General features: G+C 52.9%; 4 protein-coding genes and 1 pseudogene across 10 annotated transcripts in view; 3 read left to right on the top strand and 2 right to left on the bottom strand.

Annotated features, from left to right (window-relative positions):
- Window positions 1-2,514: 2,514 nt before the first annotated feature.
- Window positions 2,515-10,243, bottom strand: LOC101706980 (sialic acid-binding Ig-like lectin 11). The gene is given in 10 exon segments (XM_087200593.1): window positions 2,515-3,198; window positions 3,287-4,186; window positions 5,727-6,002; window positions 6,071-6,235; window positions 6,394-6,809; window positions 6,904-6,951; window positions 7,196-7,379; window positions 7,381-7,463; window positions 8,521-8,651; window positions 10,077-10,243. Coding segments are annotated over 9 exon segments (1,746 nt in total). The 3' UTR covers window positions 2,515-3,198; window positions 3,287-3,910.
- LOC106007871 (non-histone chromosomal protein HMG-14 pseudogene) lies at window positions 3,914-15,612 on the top strand (annotated as a pseudogene). The gene is made up of 5 exons (XR_015447138.1): window positions 3,914-4,047; window positions 7,353-7,434; window positions 7,956-8,256; window positions 11,940-13,171; window positions 13,276-15,612. The product of XR_015447138.1 is annotated as a non-histone chromosomal protein HMG-14 pseudogene (transcript).
- A 3,220-nt stretch (window positions 15,613-18,832) lies between these two features.
- Window positions 18,833-25,032, bottom strand: Atf5 (activating transcription factor 5). 3 transcript variants are annotated; one of them, XM_021245696.2, is made up of 4 exons: window positions 24,320-24,494; window positions 23,705-23,787; window positions 23,176-23,469; window positions 18,833-21,740 (listed from the first exon to the last, which is right to left on the bottom strand). In XM_021245696.2, exons 3-4 carry the CDS (start codon window positions 23,351-23,353, stop codon window positions 21,094-21,096), a joined length of 825 nt encoding a protein of 274 aa, XP_021101355.1. In that variant the 5' UTR covers window positions 23,354-23,469; window positions 23,705-23,787; window positions 24,320-24,494; the 3' UTR covers window positions 18,833-21,093. The 3 variants fall into 3 exon arrangements, with proteins under 3 accessions (XP_021101355.1, XP_004866912.1, XP_021101354.1); XM_004866855.4 differs by lacking the exons at window positions 23,705-23,787; window positions 24,320-24,494 and adding an exon at window positions 24,844-25,032; XM_021245695.2 differs by lacking the exon at window positions 24,320-24,494 and having other exon boundaries at window positions 23,705-23,936.
- The window catches only part of Nup62 (nucleoporin 62), a 23,808-nt gene continuing 21,089 nt past the window's right edge, over window positions 24,303-27,021 (top strand). The window contains exon 1 of one of the 2 annotated variants that reach the window (XM_004866851.3): window positions 24,303-24,453. The gene's annotated coding sequence lies outside the window, so the exon portion shown is untranslated. Of the gene's footprint in view, window positions 24,454-24,728; window positions 24,913-27,021 lie in introns of those variants that run through there. The other variant, XM_004866850.4, reaches the window with a different exon arrangement.
- Il4i1 (interleukin 4 induced 1) overlaps window positions 24,744-27,021 on the top strand; it is a 36,336-nt gene continuing 34,058 nt past the window's right edge. For 2 of the 3 annotated variants that reach the window (XM_087200576.1, XM_004866857.4), the window contains exon 1: window positions 24,744-24,912. The gene's annotated coding sequence lies outside the window, so the exon portion shown is untranslated. The remainder of the gene's footprint in view (window positions 24,913-27,021) is intronic. The other variant, XM_087200575.1, reaches the window with a different exon arrangement.

Here is a 27,021-nt window from a genome sequence, read left to right as displayed (position 1 = left end):
AGCAATGGTTATGCTAAGATGCACAGGTCACATCCAAGAAGTAGCTCCGTTCTGGAGATGTGCCTGTGAGTATGGAGCAGGGAGCAAGGTGGCAACCAGCGATCAGCAGCTGAGGAGGAAGAAGGGAGAAACAAATGGGGCAGAAGGAGAACCCGGCTACCATGCAGCCTCACGGCAGCCTCAGACAGGACTCCAGGGCTGGGCAGCTGGAACAGCCCCACGGGTGCCCCAGATTGGTCAGGGTGTCAGACCTGGGCCTCCACACTGGGTGTTCAACCCGGGAGGAGGAGCCCAAGGTGAGGTGCTCTCTGCAGCTGCACCCCTGAATGCCTCACGGGAATCCCTACACCGATGTCCACAGCAGCCCTGCGAGTCAGGTGGCTGTGTCCATGGGACAGAGGAGGAAAGTGAGTAGGAAAGTCACCTGCTCAGGACCTGCACTGAGTTCTGTGGTCAGGGGGCGTGTTTCCCTGCACTGGCCAGTACCCTCTTCACATGCACAAAGGCCACCTAGAAAGGCTTCTTGATGTCCTCCTCTCCCCAGAAGCCCTGGGGTCCCCTGCAGGCCATCACCTGCACATCCTGGCCTCTGAGTATCTGCAGTGCTGGCGTCGTTCAGGTGCTGAGGCTCTCTGGATGGGCCCCTGTCACAGACGGTTAAAGGAGTTAAAAGAGTTAAAAGAGTGAGGCCAGTGTTTAAAAACGGGTGGTATTACTTTGGGAGAGAGACTATGTTGACGGGAAATGATTTTTAAACAATTATAATTATTAGTGCATACCAACAGCACAAGCTGTTAGTGTTTCATTGCGACATTTCCATCAGAATGATTTCTTACTGGGCATCTTGGTCAGAATAATTTGGAAGCCACTGGCATCCATCCCCAGTTTCATGCAATGATTTTCAGACAACTGCCCTTCAGTGGTCCAGCTGCTACCCAACCAAATGTTTCCCTCTGGTGCGCAGCCTTAGCAGGACACTGCAGGCCCATGGCAGCTGTGCTGTCGGAAGTGGGTTTTGCTCCATCAAGGCAGAAGGCCACGCCCAAGATCTGCCTTTACTGGAGCAAGAAGCACTGACCTGGAACCCATTTCCCACCGCAGAGGCCTGCGGTGGGCAGGGTGGTCAGGACCACGTGTGGCTCTCCTGCACCAGCCGTTCAGCCTCCTTCCACCGCGTCCCTTAAATGCCTGTGTGCCCCAGACAAAGCCTCTGCCCCAGAGCTCATGTCCAATGGGGAGGGCAGACAAGATCAGAATTCATGAGTATCCAGTACAGGAAGCGCTGGTCTCAGAATTCAGAGCCAAGTTTCTGGTGCCCATAACCTCACCAGTCTCCAGCCCAGGCAGCTTGCTTGGCCTCACTGTGCCTCAGTTTCTTCAGCTATAAAATGGGTACAACAATAGCACCCACTTCATAGGGCTGTTGTGAGCAGGCCCACAGCTGATACTTGTGAAGCACTGGGAAGACATCTGGCCTGTTTACAATTCCTGTTTTATAGCAGAGAACCCAGAGGACCAGAACAAAATAGCAAATCACAAGTCCACGTTTATTATTACTGTGGACGGCTCTCAAAGCGATGTGAGGCCAGTGACTCTGATTCCAGCGTGGAGTTGCCCCCAGTGCCCGTTCCCCCCAGCAGGAGTGAAGCCAGCTCCCTGTGCTCAACACCAACTTCTCCTGCAGAGGACACCACCAGTGTTGGTGTTGGGGCTGGGGCTGGGTCTCGGGAAGAGCTGCAGAAATACTTGACTCATTTTCATAGAAGGAACTGCATCCAGCATGTGACAACAACCTGCAGGAAGAGTAGAATGAGCGGCGACAGCATTCACGCAGCCTCACTGCCTCTGCAGGATGAAACTGTAGTGAATTCTGAGAGGAGAGAAAGGAACCCAGCAACCTGACAAATGCTCTAACCAGGCCTGCTCTCACGCCTTTTGAGCTTGGCCCCCGTGTGCTCCTCTGGGGGAAACAGCACTAGGAAGAAGGGTTTTGCCCCACTGGTGGCACCCGAGGTCCTGTCCATGCCCTCCGAGTCTCTGTGCAACCTCCACAAGGAGATTACAATCAACACAAAGCGAAATTCTAAAATGCTGGGAAGGATTTGGCGGGCAGCGGCTGTAGCTCATTGCTTTACAAAGAGATAGGGGAGGGTTGTGTGAGTGAGGACTGTGAGTCCTCAGGCCGCCTCCTGCTGTTTGACAGCAGCGGCCTTTCAGCACCGTGGCCGGTGACTCTGCAGGGGAATCCTGCATGGCGGCCAGGGCAGAGTGGGGCTGGAGCCAGGTGGTTCTTCCACGAGTCCAGACTGAGGTAAGTTTGGCTGTGTGTGGGGGCTGTGGAATCGCCCATCTGCTTTAGCAGGAAGCACCTTTGCCCCGACCAAATGCCTGACATCCAATCATGGAGCATTAAGTGACAAAGCCACTCACACACACGGCTACTCCATCGTCCCTTGTTGGACAGTTGATGGTGCTTCCATCTTTAGCTGTGGTGAAATCATGAGGCCACAACCATTCACGTTTTCGCTAGAACGCTTGTTTTTATTCTTTGGGGTACAGAATTTGGAATTGCGGAGTCCTGTGGTCATTGTGTTTAAGGTTTGGAGGACCTGCTGAACTGCTTCCCACAGAGGCTGTGCCATTTTCCACTCCCACAGCAAGTGACTAGAATGCGCTTTCTCCTCATCCTTGATAATGCCTGTTGTTTCTGTTTCGTTGTCGTCCTTTTGTTGTCTTCAGTGCTAGTCGATATGAAGGCAGTGTCTTCAGCAATGGCTGCTCTCTCCTTCCCAGCCCAGGACAGCACCGAGGTGGGGAACAATGCCCCGGGGACAATGTGACCTCACTGTGTGCAGGAGTGACTCGGGGATGGATTCTGGGGCCTGAGCAAGCACACACCCCCTCTGAGCCACACCCGGGCCCTGACTGATCCTTAAAGGAGAGACAGCAGGGAGGTCAGTGTCACTAGAACCCAATGGCCTCTGTTTCCCGGTCACTGTCTCTTGCCAAGCAAGCATGCCACTGCGCCAGGGTCTTCCACATCTCCTTCTCTCGCCTCCATCTCCTTCCTCAGCTACAGCTGCATGGCTTCCTCCCTCTCTCTTCCTGCAGGGTCCTGCTCTACTCTCACCTCTTCAGTGACATAGTTCCTGCCGAATTGTGTAGACCAGCGAAGACTTCTGTACTGGTTACTGATTTCTACATGAGGAATGAAGGAGAGCTCGGTAACAGAAACCCGCGAGTTTCTCCTCATCATTTCTGTGGGCCGGCTCTGCGCCCACCCTACCTGGTCCTAGGTGTCAGCCTTTCCCGAAGCTGTGATGAAGGCACAGCCAGGGCTGCAGTCTCCTTGAGGCCCCACCAGGGAAGGACCTGCTTCCAAGCTCCTGTGGCAGTGGGCAGGGTTCATTTCCTGTGCGGCATGGGACTGAAGTTCTTGGCTGAGGCCAGCCTGAGTCCTGGCCACCTGGTCCTCCCCATCTGGGCACTGAGAACATGACAGTTTGCTCAATCGAAACCAGCAAGGGAAAAAGCCCCCCAGCAAGGCAGAAGTTATGCTCTTATGTAATCCCATCACGGGACTGGCATCTCTTCTGTATTGTGACATTCTATGGTGAAAATCAAATCCCTGCCACACTCAGAGGGAGGAGCTACAGCAGGTAGAGGCATCCTGCAGGAGCCCCACTGGGCCAAGGGGTCAGACCTGGGGCTCCACACCTGGTGGGGCCCTGGGAGGTGGTAGGTGAGAGCTCTCTGCACACCCACCCCCAGGTCTTTAAGGGAATCGCTTCCCTGAGGTCAATAGCCTGGGGGTCAAGGTTATTGTGTGCATTGACAGAGGAGATCGATCCTAGAGTAACATCAGTCACCTGCTCAAAGTCTGCACTGAAATGGGAGCTGAGTTTCCAGGTCAGGGAGAGTCCCCTTTCTGGAGTGCCAGCCGGAACCCTGGTGACCTGGACATCCGCGGGTGCAAGCATTGTCCCTGGGTCTCCCTCCCAGAGAAGACTGGGCGCCACTGCAGGCCAGCACTGCAGATCCGGAGCTGTGAGTACTCTGAGGTGCTGGGGTCCTGCTGGAGCCTGAGGGCCCTGTAGTGGTGCTCTGGCTCCTCCCCTGGGGGCATCACGGCTGCAGCAGGGGCTGGGTGGTACAGGCTGCCTGGCCAGTTCTCCTGGCTGTGACCCTGAAGAGAAGGGGGAAGGGCACACACGAAGGCAATGGGGGATGGGGCACAGGAAGGAGAAGCCCCAAGCAAACCAGGAAACTGAGCATGTCATCTCCCTCTGTTCACTTCCTAACAATGGGCCCTCATTCATTCATGCGTGCATCCATTCATGCATATTCATTGCAAACATACTTGTTATTAATAAAAAAATACTTGTTATTCATAATGGCTTCCTCTTGGTAACTGAATGGCCATTTTGTAAACATCTAACAAGTCCCCAGGGAAGATGCTATTATCCCTTTTCCCAGATGGATAAACCTAGACTAATCACCGATTGTCAAACCTCACCTGTAATGAGTGGTCAGGTCCAGGTTCCTGTCAGGACCCCTGACTCCACCCCACTGTCCCGAGCCACAGTTCCCTCCCTGCCCTGCACTCTCAGGGGGCAGCAGAGCAGACCCCACGCCACACCTCACCCACCCAGTAGTGAGCAATGACACAGGCATGACTGTGGCCAGCAGGTAAGTTACTAACAGCCAGGTGTGACAGGTGCACAGAGGTGGGGGTGCACAGACAGCAGGGTTGGCTCAGCCCTGCACAGCCTCGGGCAGCTCTGGACTCCTCAGACTCAGGCAGACACAGTGGGGCAGAGGACACTGTCAGTGAAGGCTGCACCTGGCCCAAAGGCAGGGTGGACCCTTGGTGCCAGCTCCGGGGAGGGGGCCTCTAACTGCAGCCCCAGCCTTGTCCTGCTGGACGGGAGCATCGCTGTCCCCTAGGGAAGTGCAGGCCAGGCCAGCTCTCTGTTTGGCTTCTGTTGTGGGGCATCAATTTGACCTCCAGAGGAGCTGGAAGGTGACTAAGGTCAGCCATGGGTGTGCACACTGCCAGAGTGCCCAGCCACCACCAGAACCCTGGACCACGGGCTCAGGAGACTTCCCTGTGGGCAATGCTCACTTCGGTTGTCACCCAGTTGCTGAGAGGACTGAGCACCATCCCTGTCACTCTGCAGGGAGAGAACAACCCCAGCTCAGCCTGCTCCCTCAGACCCTGCCCCCTGCACCTCTTCCCCTGGCCTATTCTCCTCTCCACTTCTCAGTGACAGACACAGCACAGGGGCTCTGGGTGGCCCCTCAGTGGTTCCCCAAAGCTGAATGTGGTCTCAGGGAGCCCAACTCTGCAGGTGGCTTCAGAGTGAGGGGGTGCAGGAGACCCCCAAGGTGTGCAGCTGACAGTAGTGTCAGGGATCTCGGGGCTTCTCCATTGTAGGTGAGACACAGGAAGGGGGGCGCTCGGGGGTCCAGAGAGAAGTGAGGGGCGGGAGTGGGGCCTGGTGGGATCTGAGCCCCCAGTGGGTGAGGCCTGGGCAGCCTGGACTCAGGGACCAGAGGGAGCTGAGCCCGGGGAGGTGCTGGCTGCTGCAGTGGGGGCTGCATCATGGGGACCCAGCAGCCAAAGCCATGTGGGCATCAGGAGTCTCCAGGTCACTGGGATGGAGCGGTCATGGCCCTCCTGGGGGTGACCATGTGGGTTTGGGTGACAGAGGGCTCCCACTCACCTTGTAGACAGAATCCGGGGCACACGGGGCGTCCTTCCGTGCAGCCCGCATCCTGGTGTTTTCCTTCCTGCCAGCCTTCCTCCTGAGGGAGCAGGGCAGGACTCTGTGTCCCCGTGGCTCAGAGTCAGTGGAGCTGGTGTCCCTGCTGAAGGAGGCTAGAGCCCGAATGAGGTGGGGGAGGTGGGGGGGCACATCTAACAGGAGGCTCTGTGAGGACACGAGCAGACCCTTCCCAGGGGCTGGGATCGGGGGTGGGCGCGGACCCTCCCAGGGGGCCTATGGGGATCCCGGGACCAGCCTCCCGCCCTCCCTCCACCTGGCCTCCTTCCTGTGGTGACACTCACCTGGAGAAGCCCAGGCAGGACAGTCAGAGAGCAGAGCAGCCACACCAGCAGGGACGGCCCCCAACCCCCTGGCTTCCCTGTGGACCCCGGGGCTTTGGACGAGGCCTGCAGATGCTCTCGCCTCTGTTCAGAGCCCACACGCCTGTGGCTCTGAAGCTCCTCAGCCTCCAGCAGAGAACAGGGCCCTGTCCCCGGGCCTCCCACTTCCCATCCTGCCCCAGGGCATCTCCCCTGGCCCTGGGCTTCATCTCCTCAGGTCCGCCTCCCTCCTCCCTAAGCCCCTGCCATTATGTCCTGAGCTGGCAGCCACAGAACAGTGGGACTCTGGGCCCCATAGACAGTCTAGGCCTCCCGCTGAGCCTGAGGCCAGAGCTCAGCCCCAGGAAGAGGCTCAGGGAGCTGGTGGCCCAGGGCTGGCCCAACAGCCCCTCCCTGAACCACCAGTGCAGGATCTTCCAGTCCCCCATTCCCTTGCACTCACAGTGCACAGAGAGGCTGAGAGAGACACTCCAGGTGCCCAGCGGGTTCTCCGCATGGCAGCTGACTTGCCCTTCATGCTCCATCTGCACCCGGGGCAGCTCCAGGACCCCAGGGGCTGAGGGCCAGGAGGGGCTCAGGGGCTGTGTCCCCCGGGCCCAGCTCAGCCTGGCTGGGGGGCTGCTGTGGGTGACACACACCAGGCGCAGGCTCTGGCCCTCCAGGACGGGCAGGGATGAGCCGTTCCCGAGGATTTCCAGGACTGGGGAGGGCAGAGGCAGAATCCGTGTGTGGCTCCACCACCTGGGCCCCCAAGTGAGCAGCGGGAGGCCCTGGTCCCTCTGTCCCCCTCCTACCTGTCCTGTTTGCTTGGGAAACCGTCACTCTCAGGTCCTCTGGAGGATCTGCAGTGGAGACAGGGGAGAGGCTCTGGAGGGCTGGGCTTCCCTCTGGGCAGAGGATCCATCCCAGAGAGGGAGGTGGTGGGAGGGGACAGGCACCCGCTGGGGCCCCACACACTGCCCACCCATGCAGGCAGATGAGAAGCCTGGCCCTGCAGGCCTGGGGCTCCAGCCCCCTCCCAGCTCTGGGACCTGCCCGGCCCCTGTCCCCACCCTGGCCTCCCAGAACAGGGCCCTGGTCACTCACACTGCACTGAGAGCTCCAGGGTGCTGTGCTGGGAGCCCAGCCTGTTCTCTGCCCGGCAGGTGTAGCGCCCCGCGTCCCCAGGCTTCACCCCGGGCAGCTCCAGCCTTAGAGGTCTTCGTCCTGAGGTTTGGGACTAAGCAAGGACTCTGCCCTCCAGGTCCCAGGTCTTCGGGGCCGGGGGGGGGCCGGCTGTCAGCAGCACGGAGGAGCCTCAGGAACTGGCCTTTCTGGGCCTCCAGGTAGGAGCCATTTCCCTGGGTGTCCAGGGCTGGAGAGACAGAGACAGGCAGAGCTGAGCCTGGGCCTAAGGCTCAAAACCCTGCTCCTTTTCCTGTTGCTTCTATTGGAGGAGAAGGGATCTGTACCAAAACTTAGAACATTTCCACACACCAGGGAGAAGCCTGGTGTCATCTCCCCCGTCTTTCTGTCCCCAGCCCTAAGTAATCACCAAGCCACTCTGTCTGTCCAGGTCCCCTGTCTGGGACCCGGCTCGTGAACACAGTCATGGCCTGGGTGGTGCTTTGTGCCTGGCTTGTCACTCAGCACCATGTGCCTGGGCCGCCCAAGTACAGCCTGAGGACAGCCTGGGTCAGACTAGGCTGTTTCCTGGGTGAATTCCATTCCAGGGTAGGCATCACCCACCTTCTCCACCTCCATCCATTCACAGACTGCTGGGTTGTCCCCTGCGTGTTGGGACACTTTCCTGTCCACACTTGTCTCCTTCCAGGGCCCTCGGGACTGATCTCCTCTCTCCCCTCAGGTGCCCCTCAGAGCCTGAACATGGGCGGATCTCAGCGGGAACCTGAGGAGAAGCAAGCTGTGCTGAGCTCTGTGCTGGGCTGCTCAGAGAACAGGTCCTCCTGGCCGGTCCCCAGGCAGAACCAGAGGCCCTCGGCCCCAGCCCTGGCATCCTGAGTCTGAATTGGCCAGGTCACAGGGGCCCTGGGAAAGGGAGCTCACGGTGGAGAAGCATCTGCCTGGTTTTGTGGGTGCAGGGGAATCTTCAGAGGAGCACGAGCAGAACTCCCCCAGGCGGCACCAGAGCTCACCGACACCGCCAGGTTAGTGGCTCAGATGGGCAAAGGGTGCCGATCACTTTGCAGTCACCAGCTGAACACACTTGTCATGGAACTGTGTGGAGGGGACACCATTCACTTCCCCCTGGGTCCCTCAGTCCTGACTGACAGAGCCCTGCTCCTCACCCCGCCTGGGGGGCGTCCCCTGACCTGTGCCACTTGGTCCAGAAACGTGCATGCTTAGGCTTCCAGGAGGATCTGGGAGGAGAAGCACAGTGCAGGCGGGGTACACAGCAGGCCCGAGCTCACCACCAGCACCCCAGGAGCCCCAGAAATAAAAGAGGAAGTGGGATGGGGGACTGGGGTCCTCCGTGGGTCCCCCGGGGTTCTGGGACCTGAAACCAAAGCTCAGCTGCTCTGCCTCAGTCTCCCCTGCTATTCTGGCAGACACCACAGGCTGCTGGCTGATAAATGGCAGAACCTGATCTCCCAAGTTCAGGAGGCTGCAAGTCCCAGGTGAAGGCACAGGCAGAGGAGGGGACAGGCGAGGCCTCGTCCTTTGCTTCATCCATGGCACCTTCTCACTGTGCCCTACCCCACAGGCACCTCCCAGGCCACTCTCCAGGAAATACTTCTTCCAGTCAAAGGTGACATGGAATGACAGTATGTCCAGGGTTCTCCCAGGGCTCTTCTATCTTGGTACTATCTAGTAGATCCACTTGGAACTTACTATCTGAATACATTACCTGGCCGCTTAGGTGAAAAAAAAATATCCATCTGAAACTTGGGCACTGAGACTTAGGCATCAGCTGGGAAAATGCAAGGGTTGCCTCCTGGGACTGAGTTTGAGCCTCATGGTTGGGGTTAAAGTGTGGTCGTTTTTTTGTGGGGGAGAATTGAGGAATCTGCCTGCTGAGCTCCCCTCCTCATTTCAGTTGAGAAGGTTGCTTCTCCAGGCTTCTACCATTTCAGATTTTATGAGAATAGGATGACAGGTGTTCTGGGATCTGTGTGTCACTGTCATTAGAGAACTCAGTTCATTGCCGAAGGCCAATCTGCCTTTGTCCATCACTGCTAGGGACACACACACCATACTGGCTAGTCAAAGGACATCTTCAGGGATTTCTTTTTTTTTGGTACCAGGGATTGAACTCAGGACCTTGCACTTTCGAGGCAGCCACGGTGCCACTGAGCTAAATCCCTGGTTCTTTGGGGATTTCTAAGGCGCCTGAGTTTGCTTTCTAGGGTTTATATCCTCATAAACTTTCAGGGATATGAGTGATCTCTTTGTGATTTGCTCTCCATATTAGGAACCCACCCACCCACAAAAATGACTCGTGCATGGAGGTCTGGACCCTCAATACAGCAATGTTCTGATGCAGTGTCAGGAGTGGTGCCTGGGAAGTGTGGAATCTCACCTCCTCTCTGGATGTAGCTACAGAAGGCATAGCAGAATGATCTTTTGAGATGTGGGCCATGCCGGATGGCCACAACACTAGGCTCTTTTTAGGGCCTCCTGGGCTCCTCCTAGGGTACTAGGGCGCCATGACTGAAGCACCAGGCACACTGAGCAGGTCTGCTGGTCTGTGAGGTCTTCACTGAGGTGCAGGGTTCCCTAAAGTCCTGCAAGCAATCGTACTCCATGTAGTCCCGGGTTCCTTGTTCTCCAGGAAGTTTGAGGCTGGTCAAGCACTAGGACCTGTTTCCTCGAGAGCACCACTAGAAACCCAGCTCCTTTCAAGTCCTGCTCTGGCACTTGCCCTTGAATCTTCAGTGGAATTCTTCACGCTCCCTGCCCAGCCAGCAGACATGCTCTGCCTGATCCCAGGACCCCAGTCTATGTGCACTGCTCATCGCTTAGCTACCTTCTGAGCACTGGGCCTTCGATGGCCTCTGAACCACAGTCTAGCTCTTTCAGCTGGACTTGGGCTTGCAGGGCCTCTCTCTGCTCCTCCTGGGCATAGGCGGGTTGGTTTGGCTCTCTCTTCTCTTGCTTTGGGCCCCCATACCCCACCTCACCTAGGACATCCATGCCCAGGAAGCCCCCTGGTGCTGCACCTGGACCCCCCCATCCCCTCCTTCTTACCCTCCTCCACCCCTCTCTCTCTCTGGCTCTGCTTCTTCCCACAACTCCAAGCTCCTTGGGTCTGAGCTCGGTTCAGCCCCCTCCCAACTGGGGTATCTTCATCAGGACTCAGATCCCTTCACCTAGAATCGTCCTTTTCCAGCCCACCAGGGCTCCTCCATGGGCACTTTGGGTGGCCGAAGCAGCCTGAGCTCTCTTGGGTCCCTCCACAGGTCCTCCTCAGGTTCCTCAAGCCCCTCTGTCCCTCCTCCAGTCACTCTGGCCTTCAGGTTTCCCAATCTCTGACCTCTGGTCCCTCTGGGCCTGCTGGAGCCCATTGGGCCTCCGTGGGTTCCTCCGGCCCTCCCAGTTCTCTTCCCCGGGCTTCAGAGGTTCCTTCTTTTTCCACAGGTCTTCTTTCCTGAGGCCGGGATGTAGCTCAGTGGCACCTTGCCTGCCTGGCAAGTGCAAGGTCCTGAGTTGGATGCTCCATACGGGGGAGAGTCTTCTTTCTATCGGTGGGACTCAACCCCGTTGTCTCCAGTTCCACCATGGTTCCTTGGTCTCTTCTGAGCTTCTCAAGTCCTTTCCCATCTCCTCAGGTGCCTCCACCCCTCCTCGGGTCCTTCCTTCTGCTCTGCACCTCTTCCGTTCCATCCAGGCCTCCTCAGGGACCTCTGCAGCTCCCCAGTCATTTGCAAAATGCCTGGGATCAATCCGTGTTTCTCTCAGGTGCCTTCCATCCAAAGGGGTGTCCTACACAGAGGCTTGGGTCTCTCTGCCCTGCTTTGTGTCTCCGTAGCTCCTTGGTTCCCTCTGCAGGGCTTTGATCCCTTCATTTCTCCTGGGGTATGTTCATCCATATGTGAGTCCCAAAGCTGGGGATTTAGCTCAGTGGTTCTGCCTCCTGTCTCGAAAGCTCAAGGTCCCGAGTTCGATTTCCGGTTCCAAAAAAACCAAAAACATATGTAAGTCCCACATGCCAGGCTAGGTTCCCTCTGCCCCTCCTCAGCATCCTCAACAGTTCTTCGTATCCTTCCACTAAAAAGATGAGAACAGAGCAGAATTCTGCAGGATGAGAGGGAGGAAGTCATGCAGCTATAGCTGAGAGAATTGGGAAGAGAGACAAGAACTGCAGGGACCTGGGATAATAATAGCATGCTTGGGGCTGGAGATGTAGCTCAGTGGGGCCACACCTGCCTCAAAACTGCAAGGTCCTGAGTTCGATCCCCAGTACCAGAAGAAAAAAAAAAAAATAGCATGTTTGCTTGGCTGTAGCGGAGATACCAATAGGGAAAGTCATTTGATTCTAGTGACAGTGACCTCCTTCTTGTTTCTCCCTTAAAAATATGTCAGAGGCCATGGTGTGGCTCAGTGCCGGAGGTTTTTTTTGTTTTGTTTTGTTTTTTGAGACAGGGTCTCACTATATAGTTCAAGCTGGCCTTGAACTCACTATGTGTAGCCCAGGTTGGCCTTGAACTCTCAGGGATCCTCCTGGCTCAGCCTCCCGAGTGCTGGGATTACCAGCATAGGCTATCATGCCCACCTGGGGGAGTGTGTGTTAAACAGGCTCTGGAATCCATCCCCAGCACCACATACACAGACAGAAAACGGAGATAGTCTCGGATCACTGTTGCCTGCAACTTTGTAGCTCTCTCTGCAGTTTACAGATGCCATTGGCGGCAGGAAGGGCGCTGTCCTTGGTGCTGAATGAAATGTCCTTCAGGTAAACTGGACTGGAAAACAAAAAGAAAATACCAGAAAATAACATGCATCATCACGTGTGACGAGAAAATGAACTCTAGTAAATTACTGGTGGGAACAGAAAATGCCACAGCCTCTGTGGGAAACAGTTTAGCAGTTCCTCAAAACCTTAAACACGGAATTGTCACATGACTCAGCAATTCCACTTCAAGGTAGATACCCAAAAGAATGGAAACCAGATGTTCAAGCAAAAATTTGCACATGAATATTGGTGGTGGCATGATTTCATGGTAGTCAAAAGAAGGAAACAGATGAAATGTCTGACCCTCAAAGAAAGATGGAGTAGCCGTGTGTGTGAGTGGCTTTGTCACTTAATGCTCCATGATTGGATGTCAGGCATTTGGTCGGGGCAAAGGTGCTTCCTGCTAAAGCAGATGGGCGATTCCACAGCCCCCACACACAGCCAAACTTACCTCAGTCTGGACTCGTGGAAGAACCACCTGGCTCCAGCCCCACTCTGCCCTGGCCGCCATGCAGGATTCCCCTGCAGAGTCACCGGCCACGGTGCTGAAAGGCCGCTGCTGTCAAACAGCAGGAGGCGGCCTGAGGACTCACAGTCCTCACTCACACAACCCTCCCCTATCTCTTTGTAAAGCAATGAGCTACAGCCGCTGCCCGCCAAATCCTTCCCAGCATTTTAGAATTTCGCTTTGTGTTGATTGTAATCTCCTTGTGGAGGTTGCACAGAGACTCGGAGGGCATGGACAGGACCTCGGGTGCCACCAGTGGGGCAAAACCCTTCTTCCTAGTGCTGTTTCCCCCAGAGGAGCACACGGGGGCCAAGCTCAAAAGGCGTGAGAGCAGGCCTGGTTAGAGCATTTGTCAGGTTGCTGGGTTCCTTTCTCTCCTCTCAGAATTCACTACAGTTTCATCCTGCAGAGGCAGTGAGGCTGCGTGAATGCTGTCGCCGCTCATTCTACTCTTCCTCTAGGTCACTGTCACAGTCTGGGTGCTGCTTATTAACCTATTAAAATGGGTGAGGGTGGGAGGGGCACCAACAGTCCCAACCCTAGCTCCACAAGGCTCCCTTGCACCTCGGCTGACATGCAAGCCCGCATTGCCATGGTGCCCAAGAGGAAGGTCGGCTCTGCCAAAGGGGCAGCGAAGGAGGAGCCCAAGCAGAGACTGGCAAGGCTGTGAGGTTGTCTGGCTAAACCTACTCCCAAAAAAGTGGAGACGATTTCAAAAAAGACAGCAGGAACCAAGCATGATGGTGCACGCCTGTAATCCCAGTACTCAGGAGGCTGAGACAGGAGGATCGCCACAAGTTTGAGGCCAGCCTGGGCTACATAGTGAGTTCAGGGCCAACCTGCACTACAAAGGGAGACCTGCCTCAAAAAAACAAAACAAAACAAAACAAAAAAAGACAGCCGGAAAGGATAAATCTTGGGACAAAAAAGAGAAAGCAGGAGGCAGTGGCTAATCAAGAAACTAAGGAAGATTCACCTTCGGAAAATGGAGAAACTAAAAACGAGGAAAACAATGAAGCAGAAGAGAAGGAAGCCAAGCCTGATTAATCACACACCGTGCCTTATCGGGGGTCCCTGTCTCCCTTCTTGTACAATCCAGAGGAATATTTTTGTCAACTATTTTGTAAATGCAAGTTTTTCAGTAGCTCTAGAAACATCTTCTAAAGGAGGGAATCCCACCTTGTTGGATTTTAAAAATGTAAATGATTTTTTAGAGGTTAACTGGGGTTTTTTTTGGGGGGGGTGGTATGACCAGAAAATAGTGGGATATTGAATTACGGCAGGCTTGGACTGTCTTGGGTATCCACTTAACATTCCATAGGTGAGGGTTAGTTTCATATCCCACAATACAAATCATACTAAATGACAATTAGGAGTCATGGTCATCCATTTACTATGTCTTGGATATTTTGTTGGGGTTTTTTTTGGTACTGGGCATTGAACTCGGGTCCTTGTGCTTGCAAGGCAGGCAGTGGAACCACTGAGCTAAATCCCCATCCATGGATATTTTAAATGACTTCTATTCCCATGTTGTTTTTAGTAGAATTGTTTTCTAAAGAAAACTACATCCTGGGCTGGAAATTTAGCTCAGTGGCACTGTGACTGCCTGGCAAGTGCTAGGTCCTGAGTTTGTTCTCCGGTACCACAAAAAAAAACAAACAAAAAAACCAACCTACTTCCTGATCGTTGCTCTGTCAGAAATGTGTAGTCCAGTTTGCCTAATTCTGTTAATGTGCTGTTAAAGATAAAAAATTTGAGCATGTAGTGTATATGATATAAAATTGTGAATCAGTGGGACTTATGTAACTCTTTATCAGCATTCAAAGATACTGGTACTTAATTATTTTACTGAAAATTTGCCTCCAAATTTAAAGCTAGAAAGTCACTGGAGTAACTGAAAAAGAAACAATACATGACTTTTAGGTTTTCAGTACACATGTTATGAAAATTTGCCTCCAAATTTAAAGCTAGAAAGTCACTGGAGTAACTGAAAAAGAAACAATACATGACTTTTAGGTTTTCAGTACACATGTTAAGAATTGTGTACAGAGTGAAATGACCTGATCCTCAATACAACCAATAAATCTCAAATATGGAAGAGGGCTGGGGATTTAGCTCAGTGGTTCCACCACCTGCCTCGAAAGCACAAGGTCCCGAGTTTAAGGTACAAAAAAACAAATCTCAAATATGGAAGACAGAATAATAAAATAAAATAAGTTACGTACTTGTCCAGCTTTTCTTGTGACCCAGAAGCAACAAAGTCCAGCCCCAGCCCTGACACCAACACTGGCCGTGTCCTCTGCAGGAGAAGTTGGTGCTGAGCAGTGGGAGCTGGCATCACTCCTGCTGCAGAGAACAAGCACAGGGGCAACTCCAAGCTGGAATCAGAGTCACTGGACTCACATCGCTGTGAGATTCTCCCAAGGTGAATAATAAATGTGACTTTGTAATTCACTACCTTGGTCTAGTCCTGTTTTCTTTTCTATAATTTGGGAATTTTAAATGATTAGTTTAACAAGTAGGCCAGGCCCATCTGAGTACTCTACAAGTATTAACCCAGGGCCTGCCTACAACAGCCCTATGAAGTGGGCGCTGTTGTCATACCCTATAATAGCAGAGGAAACTGAGGCACAGCGAGGCTAAGCAAGCTGTCCAAGGTCACACAGCTGGCGAGTGACCTGTTTGTGGGCACCAGAAGCTTGTGCTTCCCCGTACTATTCATGAATCTGGACCTTGTGTGTCCTCCCCTCTGAGCTATGAGCCCCAGGGCACAGGCCTTGTCTAGGGCATGGAGGGGGACAAGGATATAGTGAGAAGAGGGACGGACAGAGGTCTCAGGAGAGCCATGTGTGGTCTTGAGTTCCTGCATCCTCTTGTTGGGCTCTGCTGTGGCTAACATATTCCAGGTTAGTGCTTCTTGTTCCAATAACAAGGATTCTGGGCCTTGGGCCCTAGTGGTTGGGAACAAAATGCACTTCCAGTGGGGCACAGGTGCCACCTGGCTGCAGTGTCCTGCTAAGGCCGCGCTCCTGAGAATCATTTGGTTGAGGCAGGTAGTGGCTGGACCACTGAGGGGCAGTTGTCAGAAAATCACTGCACAACCATGGGGACTGATGACAGTGGGTTCCAAATTTTTCTGACCATGATCTCCAATAAGAAATTTTTTTTGGGTACCAGGGATCGAACTCAGGACCTTGCACTTGCCAGGCAGGCGTGGAGCCACTGAGCTAAATTCCCAGCCTCAGAAATCATTTTGATGAAAATATCACAATGAAACTCATTCCTGTGCAATTAATGTGTGCTAATAATTATAACTGTATTAAAAATCATTTCACATCAATATAATTTCACAAAGTGATTCCATCCATTGTTAAACACTGGTCAGATTTTAAGTCGATTCCCATACTCTATAACAGGTATCCATCCAGATCTCTTCTCTTTCTCTCTCTCTGCCTCTCTCTCTCTCTTCTTTTATGTTTTTTTTTTTTGTACTGGAGATCGAACTCAGGACCTTGCACTTGTGAGGCAGGTGATGGAACCACTGAGCTAAATCCCCGGCCTCCCTCTCCTTTTTTTTCAGACAAGCTCTTGCTACATAGTCCAGGCTGGCCTCAAATTCTGCGTCCTCCTGCCTCAGCCTCCCTAGGGCTGGGATTACAAACATGTTAAAGTACATGGATGACATTCCTGAGCTCAGGCTTAAACATGCAAGTCTGAACACATGATCTGAGCTAGACATGAACCCTGAAGTGCTGGCACACTGGTACTCTAAACTGCTCAAACCGACCATCCCACCCATGTATAGAAAAATGTCAGAAAAACATCTGCACAATAAGGACAAGAACTTCTTAACGGCAATTGGCCAGGACTTCCCAGGCCAAAGTCCATGGGAAGCAAAACCCAAGAAGGGGCTCAGCAGGGAACACTGTCCTGGGAGCATGGCTGCAAACCTGCACCTGAACTTGACCCAGACATCCTGTACTCCTGCCAGAGACCTGGGGTCCCAGTCCGGGATTCATCAAATGAAACTCAAGCCCTGAGGCCCCTGTCCCGCAGCTGAATACACAGGTGGAAATCCACAGGAACTCTGGTTCATGGCCGTGGCACCTCAGAAATGTGTTGCTTCCTTCCTTTTTTTTTTTTTTTTGGTACGAGGGATTGAACTTGGGACCTTGTACTTTCGAGGCAGGCGGCCGCACCACTGAGCTAAATCCCCGGCCCGCTTCCCTTCTTTTTAAATCTTGCTCTGCTCAGCACCAAGAAGTGTGGGCTAATGAAGCAAAAGCCCAGGAAGAAGACCTTCACCACCATCGCCTGAGCTGCTGTGTGTCTGCCTGGGCTGCCACAACAGCTCGCCACAAACCTATTGGCCTAAAACAGCAGAAATCCACTCTCACAGTCCTGGGGGCCAGAAGCCTGGAATCCAGGTGTCACCAGGCCCCTCCTGCAGGACTCTAGAGGGACCTTCCTTCCCTTCTTCCTACATAAGCGGCTTTCTTAGTTCCTTGGCTCTATGTCTGTCCAATCTGACCCTCCGTCACCACATGGCACTCTCCTCTGTGTGTCCCTCACAAGGACCTTTGTCATTAGATGCAGAGCCCACACCTGCCTTTTTCCAAATAAGTCCCATTCAAGGTTCTAGAGCTGAGGACATGGCCCTGTGCTTCAGAGGATCACTGATCAACCAACCACAGATCCGAAGACTGAAGGAGCAATTCTACTTCTGAGAATAAATCCAAAAGAACTGATAGGTGTAATTATGTGCATAGCAGCATTATTGGGAATACCCAAATAACGGAAGCAAATCAATGTTCACTGACCAATGAATGAATAAGCAAAATGTCATGGCCTACATATGTGATGGAATATTATTCAGCCTTGAAAAGGACAGGAAAGTTGACAGCTGCCACAACATGGGTTGACTTTGAACATATTACACTAAGTGGAATAAGCCAGTTCACACAAGGACATGATTGTAGTTATATGAGATACCTAGAGCAGTCAAATTCAGGGACAAAAGGCAGCAAAGTGCCAGTGTCAGGGGAAAGGGGAATGGGGAGTCACTGCTGAATGGATGCAGTTTCCATTTTGCAAGAGGAAAATGAACTCTGGGAGCCAGGTGTGGTGGGGTATCCCTGTAATCCCAGCTCTTGGGAAGCTCAGGCAAGAGGCTAACCGTGAGTTCGAGGCCAGCCTGGGCTACATAGTGAGTTCAAGGCCAGCCTGAACTACGTAATGAGACCCTGCCTCAAAACAACAACAAAAAATGAACTCCCAGGTTGGCTGCACAATCATATGCCTGGACTGAAGACTCCTGAACTGCATACTTAAAAATGGTTAAGATGATAATATTTCACAATTTGGAAATTTTTTAAAATACCATAAGAAAAATATATATATGAGGTATGATCAAAAAATATGGCATGTTTACTTTTTCAAAATGTATTATGGTAAAAAGACACATTGCATTTAATCCTCCTGAAAATACACTCCTTGCTTCAAACACACATCTTTCCTGCCACTTTCTGAAGCAGTTCTTAAAGTCCTCTTTTGTGTCTTTAGTTGGCTGCCTCAATGTCCTAAATCAATTGAAAATGTTGACCTTCCATGGTCATTTTGACTTTGAAGAGCCAGAAGTCACACAGTGCCACTGTGGCTAAGGGGGATAAGGACATAGTGTCATGTTTTTATGAGTCTGCTTTACTGTGAGAAGGCACTTGGAAGTGGCATTCGCTGTATTTTTGATCCCATATTGTAGACACACAACAGAGGATTCCTAGAACTGCCTCAGGAAGTGGGAAGAAAAATGGGGCATGTTTGAAACAAGTGTGCATTTTTGTTTGTCTAGTTTTGGTTTTGGTTTTTCAAGACAGAATTCCGGTATGTAGCCCAGGCTGGCCTTGAACTTGGTACGATCCTCCTGCCTCAGTCTCCTGAGTGCTAGGAGTATATGGGCCACCACACTCAGTGAGGGGTATTTTGAGAACTAATCTTGATGTGTCTTTTTCTGTAACGAATACTTTGTTTTGTTTTCTGAGACAGGGTCTCGCTATGTAGTTTAGGCTGGCATTGAACTCACTAAGTGGCCTAGGCTGGCCTCGAACTCTCAGCCATCCTCCTTGCTCAGCCTCCCAAGTTGTAATAAATTTTTTGAACTTAAACATTCATCATCATATTTGATTACTATATGTAAATATCAGCATTTGGGCCAGGGATTTAGCTCAGTGGTTCCAGCGCCTGCCTTGCAAGTTCAAGGTCCTGAGTTCAATCCCCGGTATCAAAAAAAATCAAACAAACAAATAAATATCAGCACTCATTGACAAATTTTTGTTTTGGTTTTATTGTTTTTTTGTAGACAAGGTCTCACTATGTTGTCCAGGCCAGCCTTGAACGCAATATATAGCTTAAACTGGCCTCAAACTTGCAATCCTCCTGCCTCAGCCTCCTAAGTGCTGGGATTATAGAGAAGACTTATTAACCATATGTTGCAATCTCCCTGATTATTTCTCCCTCATTGGACTGCCAGCTGCATGGAGTCTGTTCATCGCTCTATGCCATGTTCAGAACCACACAAGGCATGTGGGAAAGATGTTCAGCAAGCACACATTGAATTCCCCACTCTGAGCATCTCCACACCTGCCCAGTTAGGCTTCCTAGGTGCAAATTTTTGGTCCAACAAGAACAGTCACGTTGAGGATGACACACATTGTTTCCTGAACTCAACATCCATCTGCTCTCTTCTCCCTGATTTCCCTCCAAACACACGGATTCTCAGCCTCCCTTGCAGGTATGAGATCAGCTAGGCCCTTGGCTACAGACAATAAGATGTGAGCCAAAGTCTGCTAGAATCTTCTAGGAAAATTTTGAGCTCATGCCTTGAATTCAGATGTGATCCCTGGAGCTGGGGCCTCCATATTGTGACCATGAGGAAAAGGCTAAGAAAATCAGTACTCAGTAACAACCTCCCCAAGCCTCTGAACAGTGTCAGCAGCTCTGACCTCTCAACATAGGTGAGAGAAAATAATTCTATGTTTATGCAATCCATGGTCAGATCTGCTGTTACTTGCAGGCAAAAACATTTGTAAGTGGTACATTTGTCCACATGACATTTACTCCCCTGCCAGAATGGAGGTAACTTGGTGGCAGAAAACATGACTTCATTTACCCACCCTGTGCCCACTTGGCTCCCTCCCCACCCAGCAGATGTATGCAAAGGGACTGTGGCCAACATTTCTTCATCCGAAAATGTGATGCCACCTTCCTGCTGGATTCACTGAAATGACGTACAGAAAGTGCTTAAGAGTCCTTGGAGTAAGCTGCCAACAAAGGGGGACAGGTGGAATCACAGCACCTGGGAGCCTGAGAAGCTCCCCAAGAATGTGAGGATGGGGGTGAACTGGGGGGTCAGCAGTAGGGACCTGGTGACCCTTCCTGGGCTGACCGGCCCTCTGCTTCCATGTGGTCCTTTCAGTGTGTGTGACAAGGGCTTCAGGGATCCGGCACCTTTCATTCTCCCTCTGTCAATGGAAGCAATAAACAGTCTGAGCTTAAAATGGTCTGGTTTCTTTTTCAGCTGCACTGGGTACATTTTGACTTAGTCTTGTTACACTTGGCAAGGAACAAATACGTTTATTTTTTGCAGTACTGAGGATTGAAGGCAGCCCCTTCACACTGAGCTCTCTATCTCCAGCCTCTTTATTATTTTTTTTTTAAATTTCAAGACATCTAGCTAAGTCACTAAATTACACAGGCTGGGCTCAAACTTGGGGTCCTCCAGCCTCAGCCTCCCACGGTGCTGGGATTACAGATGTGCACCACCACACCCAGCCTTGTTATCTTTTTTTGTTGTCGGTACCAGGGATCAAACTCGGGACCTTGTGCTTTTGAGGCAGGAAGCAGAAACACTGAGCTAAATCCCCAGCCCCCTTGTTATCTTGATTAATGTCTCTGCCCTAGTAGTCACTCTCCCCAACTCCTCTCAAAGACGAGACACACAGACCAGAGGAAATTCTGCATTTTATTTCCGCTCACAACCCAGAAAAGTCCCCTCCCCACCTAGCTGCAGCCCCACCCCCAACACCTTCAGACATCACTGATTTTCTCCCAGAGCTAAACTGATACCCGTCTCCAACTAAGGCCACTCCCCTTCCTCCCCACACAGATCCCAAGGACACTTATCTTGCTTTTTCACTTATATTACATTGGTCCCTGCCTTAAAACCGTGCCTGACTTAGGTGCTCATTTGCCTAGTCATCCTTACGTGGCTTCCTGGCTCACTTCTCTCCCCTGCCCTGCGGCCACTCCAGCCAGGACCACCTCCACAGGAGAACCACGAAGCCACATGTGAAAGTGGGGAGACCAGGGCTCCCTGCTTCGAGTTCCCAGCTGTACCGGAGGGATGCAGCTGTTCACTAAGGCCGAACATCACTGATTGGGGTGGGGGAGGGTAAAATTCAAAAAGGCAAAAAGAGGATAAAAGGATAAAATCAGGAGGGTTTGGGAAGACACTGACAAGGTCGAGGGACCTACCATCCCAGCTCGGAAGCTGAGGGCCGCCGAGTGCCCAGGCCCCAGACCCCGCCCCTAGCTGCTGCGTGTGCGCTGACTGCGCGCCTTGTACACCTCGATGAGCAAGTCCTTCACGTATTGGATCTCCCGCTCCACTGACTCGGCCCGCTCCCTCAGCTCCCGGTTCCGCGCCTCCAGCCCCTGGCACTCGCCCTCCAAGGCCTCGCCTTCCGCCCGCTTCCTCTGGCGGTACCTCAGAGCCGCCGACTTGTTCTGGTCCCGCTTCTTCTGCTTGCGGTCCCCTCGGGCGGTGGCGGGGTTGGGGTAGGGGGCGGGGCGAGCAGGCTGCGGCGCGGGGGGCTGCGGGGGGGCGGGCAGGGGTCCCACACCCGCGTCCCCCCCCTGCCCGCCCTCGCCGCGGCAGTAGATGGCCAGCAGGTCGAGGGTATCCAGGGCCGAGGGCTGGGGGAGGTCAAAGGGAGGGAGGGGGAGGGAGGGGGCTGGGGGCGGCGGCGGCGGCGGGGAGGGTGGCGGGAGGAGCGGGGCGTCCAGGAAGAAATCTTCCATCTGCTCCAGCTCCTTTTTGAGCAGGGAGGCCATGGCTTCCAGGTCAGCGGTGGGCGGGGAAGGTGGGGGGAGGGCGCCTGGGGGCAGGGGGGGCTCCAGAGGGAGGAGGGCCGTGAAGTCAACTCGCTCTGTCATCCAGTCTGAGAAGCCATCACCTGGGGAACCGAGGGGGGACACAAAGCGTCTGGTCTCACTCGGGCTGCGTCAGTAGAACAACCAGCCAGGCAGGCAACCAATCGACGAATCATCCACAGTCAACAGACCAGTGAAGGAACCAAAGAACCTGTCAGCCAACTAGCCAGTTGGCAGCCAATGAACTAGCCAACCAGTCAACCACTGAATAGATTTACTGAGTACCCTGTGTTTGAGGTCTCTGACTTTTCCTGGCTCTTACAACCCCAGTCCGAACTAGGAATTGAACTCGGGGCCTTCCTGCAGAGCTACACCTTCAGCCCTTTTTAACTTGCTAAGACTAAGTTGCCTAGTGTGGGCTCAAACTTCTGATTTTTCTGCCTCAGCTTCCCAGAGTGCAGGAATTACAGGCATGGGCCACCATGCCTGGCTCTCTGACTTCCTCTGTAACTCACTTCTGGTTTGTTGTTTTGCTTTACTTCGGTTTGGTTTCTTGGCAATATTGGGGATTGAATCCAGAGCCATTTCACCGAACTACAGCCCCACTCCCACACCTTTAAACTGTTTAAGGCAGGGTCTTGCTAAGTCACTAAGTTGCCTAGGCTGGGAACGAATTTGTAATCCTACCTCAGCTTTAGGCATGTACCACCACTCCTAGCTCCTCATGATTTCTTTTTTTTTTTTTTTGTATCAGGAATTGAACTCAGGACCTTGCACTTGTCAGGCAGGCATGGCACCATTGAGCTAAATCCCCCGCCCACCTAGTAATTTATTCTTAAAAGCCAAACAAGATCACCTCACTCACACACACACACATGCACCCTGCACCCTGTTCCATCTTACTTTTTTGACAGGGTCTCTCTATGCTACCCAGGCTGACCCTGAACTCCTAGGCTCAAGCAATCCTCTTGCCTCATTCTCCCGAGCAGCTGGGACTACAGGCAGGAATCACCATGGCCAGATATTCATTAGTTACTAACAAAACACTGTGACAAGTATTTCAGGTACAGTCATGAATAAAGTAATTCCTGATGCCCAAAATAATTTCCACCTCCAAATCTGCTTATGTGATTCCTCCACCTGACATGCGCTTGCTTCAGGTCTTTTCATTTCTTCTGCTGTTTTACTCTGCAGTCCATGTTACCTACTTGGAAAGGGTTTCCTACCTACCTAAACTGGCTCCCTTTGCCACTTAGCTCAGCTGCTATGTGTTTGGCACTATCGCACACTTACCTCAATATATCATCTTTTACCGCTTGCCTGCCTGCCTGCCCCCTACACTGTGTTTCTGGAGGACATAATATGTGACCAATTCCCAGCTGTATGCCCAGCACCTGAACAGTGCTTGCCACACTGAGCACTCAATAAATTTATCAACTGAATGATTAAATGAGTGGCTTCTTTTTTGCCCTTATTCCCTTGCCTTCCCAACCCTCGGCTCACCCCACTTGCCCTTACCTGCCAGGGGCTCTCCTCCCCCTGGGAGCCCGCCCTCCAGGGCTCCCCCAAGGACCTCATAGGGGGCCAGGGGGGCAGGGGCCAGGGGGAGTTTCCCATAGTCTACGAGCCAGCCCAGTCCGCTAGCTGGGAGCACGGCTCTGTCCAGCTCGAGCCCCAGGGTCGCCAGGAGTGACATGGCTGAGGCACAGGCACTGGGGACCGATGGCAATGGAGGCTGCACCGAAGGCAGGGAGGAGGCTCCGGAGGTTGCTCAGCTCGATGGAGACAGGCACGGAGGCAAAGGTGGAGGACCTGTGTGTGGGAAAGGACAACGGGGTGGGGGGGTCAGAGGCTGGCCTTACCAACCAGCCCAGCCCCAGAGCCACCTGCCAGCGGGAGGCTTGGGACCAAGCCAGGTCCACTCAGAGTCCTAAATCTTCCTTTTCCTTCCCCAAATTTGGAAGCCCTACCCACTCCCAAGGGAATTCTTTTCTTTAGAATTCTCAAGCCCCAGTACAGAACCCCAATGTTTTCCCAGGGGAATTACCTCGAACCCCCTCATTCCCAGGGGAATTTTCCTCCAGCCATGCGACGTTCTCTAAAATATTTCCTTTAGGCCCCATTCCTTTCCTAGATGGCGACTCAGGTCAGTTCCCAGGAGAATTCCCCCACCTCCTGGCCCACTCAGATCCCACCTTTTTCTTTAACTAGAAGCCCCACTCCTCACTTCAATTCACATAGCTCCGCCCCTAACCAGAGATACACAAAGGCCCCGCCTCTTAGCCCCACCTAAGCCACCCCCCTCAGCTAATACGTAACTGCCTGGGCCCCACCCCTCCTCACATTGGATTTCCCCAAGCCCACTCTCCCTAAAGTCCGCTTTTCTCTGCTCTTGGCTCCACCCCCCCCCCCTTTTTTTTTTTGCAGTACTGTGGATTGAACTCGGGGCCTTCACATAACTACATTTAGCCCTTTTTAAATTTTATTATTCTGAGACGGGGCGGGGGGGGAAGGCCTCCCTAAGTCGCCCAGGCTGGGCTCGAACTTGCGACCCTCCCTCAGCCTCCCAGAGTGCTCTCCACCCACTTAATAAGGGTGCTTCTAAGCTCCGCCTTCTGCCATATCAATCTAAAACCAGTCCCCGACCCAGCAGGATCCTAACTGAAATGGAAGGAAGCTGAGCTGTGAATCAGAGCACTGTGGAGCCAGCAGGATCAGGCGGAGAAATGGAGAACTGCTAAACCCCCACCCTTCCGAGCTGCTCCCTCGCCTAGCGGCAAAGCACACTCTCTATCCGTAGGTTCGGCCATTATTTGCTCAGGCGCGGGTGGAGGTTGGGGGGGAGGTTAATGCGCATTTGAGGAGACGCAAGGCCCGTCCTTTATACGGAATACGAGCTCTAGTGAGCTGATGCGCGTAAGCAACGAATCGCTATTGGGGAGTAATGCGCAGGCGCAACACGCTGGCCAGCTCTATATTACAGCTCTCCGGAAGAACTCGCCTTCTCCAACTTCGGCCCAAATACGCATGCTCAACTGCGCGCCCAAGGCCCATTTTCTCTCTTCTGCGCCTGCGCGACCGTGATTCCATGCTCACGTCTCCCCACCCCCAAACTAGGCCTTGAGGACCTCGAGCTGTGGAAGGGCGGGAAAGGCAGTTGGAGGGAGGGCCGAGCGGTTTACTCACTCCATGGCTGTGGAAAAGAGAGGCGGCGGCGGCCTCGGTTGAAGAAAGAAGACGGGAGCGGGAGCGAAGGTGTGGTGAGCGCGGAGAAGGGCCGGCGGCACAAAGGGGTGGCGGCTACAGAGCCATGGCTGGGAGTACGCGGGTGGAGGCGGCGCTGCAGTAGTGTAAGAAGAGAGTGTAAGAAGAGATCGTGATGTGAGGACGGGGAATGGGGTGGCCCCGGGGCCTGGGGACAGATATACTGGGGCTGGTGCCTCATGACCCGCCTGGATCCTTCCGCGCCCCGCCCCGCTCCCGTGTGCCCCCAGCCGGGAGGGGCCGGCCGACGCCCTCGTGGGGATCCGCGTGTCTGAAACCCTTCTAACGACCCTTGGGGTTTTCCAGTTTCCCTTAGACCTGGGGACCGGCCTCCGGCACCATTCGACCTTGGACCATTGCTTTGTATGACCTCGAAGGCCAGGCCCCCGCCCTTTCAGATTTTGGAGATCGACTCTGTCCTTTCCCCTGACCCCCACCAGTTCGTTTCTCTTTTCTTTCATTTCATCCCCCAACCGCCGTCCCACCCCGAGAACCCTCGTGAGTTAAAAGTCTGACTGGAGTCACAGACCGTGCTGGGTTCAAATCCTAAAACTGCCAGGGTGGCCTTAAACAAATAACTTTGTTCAGACCTCATTTCCCTTTCTGTAAATGAGAAAAATCAACTCTGCGTGGTGGAGTAGTTTATGAAAATCAAACTAGACAGTATCAAAGATCTAAACACAAAGCTGGGCTATTTAGTGTGTTGTGTTTTTTTTTGTACCGGGGATCGAACTCGGGTCGCAGGCGGCCAAACCACTGAGCTAAATCCCCGGCCCTATTTACTGTATTAATAGGAAGTCTGGAGCCCATCGTCTTCCCCACACCTTGAAAGAGCCCCAGGCGCTTAGCCCTTGAGGCCCTCACTCCAGGGTTTCAATTCCCAGATACCCCACTTCCCCCTCCCACCTCCGTTGCCCCCAAGGATTCAGCCTTTTCTACAACCCCTGCGCAGTGCCCTGACTTCCTTTCAGTCCTTAGCCTCAGCTGCTCCCTGCTACTAGGTAGGAATTGGCACCCAACCCTACCAAGAAAGGGGACATTTGTATTTCCGTTTAGTAAAACCACTAGGTAGCCATCCTGTTCCTCCTGTGCCCTCTCCCACCCACACACGTGGATGGATATCTTTCCTGTTACAGAAGCCCCACCCCTTCATCCATCCACATCAGGACATCCCACCTGGAGTTCAACCTTCTTTCTAGGGCAGTTAAGAGACTGATCAAGGCCCAGAGAAGGATAGGCGAACCCTAAGAGTTTCTCACAGGCTTCATCCCCACTTCCCAGTTGCATGCAGGAAGTCCTTGGGATCTGACCCTCTTCCTTCACGGGACTCACTGTTTAATCCTACCAGTATCTGAGCAATTGCCCTTTATCTCCTTGGCTGCACAGGGCCTGTGTTAAAACCTAGGCAATATATAGAGTAGAAGTTAAGAGCACTGATTCTGGATCGCAGAGTATTTGGGTCCAAACCCTGACTGCACCTTGCTTGTGGCCCTGGCATTCTCCTTTACTTTTGTGTGCCTCAGCTTCCTCTGTGGTAAAAAGTGGCTTTCATAGTAAGCTACACCTTAGAGCTGTTTGAGGATTAAATGGGTTAATCTATGCCAGATGTGCAGACTAGTGGCTGGCACACAGTAGGTGCTCAGTAAGGGGCTGTTGGCACTGCTGTTACTGAGGTGGATGTGCTCTGACTCTGTGATTATAGACAAGTCCCCTAAAAGCTTCCAAAGGAGGCTTGAGGACTGTTTCCACTTCCTAGTGTAGATACTTGAGCAGTGTATCAGGTGGGATTGGGGCTAGGCTGCTGAAACACTGCTGGAGGCAGTCCACCGCAGGGTATTCTGAGGGGACCTTTAAGGTTATACTGAGGACTAGGTTTTTTCCTTTTGAGACTGGATCTCACTGTGTTGGTGGTCTGAAACTGGGCTGAAGTGATCCTCCTGGCTCAGCCTCCAAAGTGGCTGGGACTGTGGGCATGCACACCCACACTCAGTTTAGGCTTTTTTTTGTTTTTTGCTGAGGATTGAACACAGGGCCTCGAGCACATTAGGTAAGACCTCTACCCTGAACTATACCCCCAGCCCATGGATATCCTATTTATTT

This window comes from Heterocephalus glaber, unplaced genomic scaffold (genome assembly GCF_053883595.1).
Source record: "Heterocephalus glaber isolate CG9 unplaced genomic scaffold, H.glaber_assembly_v1.0 deba00001744, whole genome shotgun sequence".
Lineage (NCBI taxonomy): Eukaryota > Metazoa > Chordata > Mammalia > Rodentia > Bathyergidae > Heterocephalus > Heterocephalus glaber.
The sequence above is the reverse complement of the archived record's forward strand: the minus strand, read 5'-3'. Positions and strand labels throughout refer to the sequence as shown.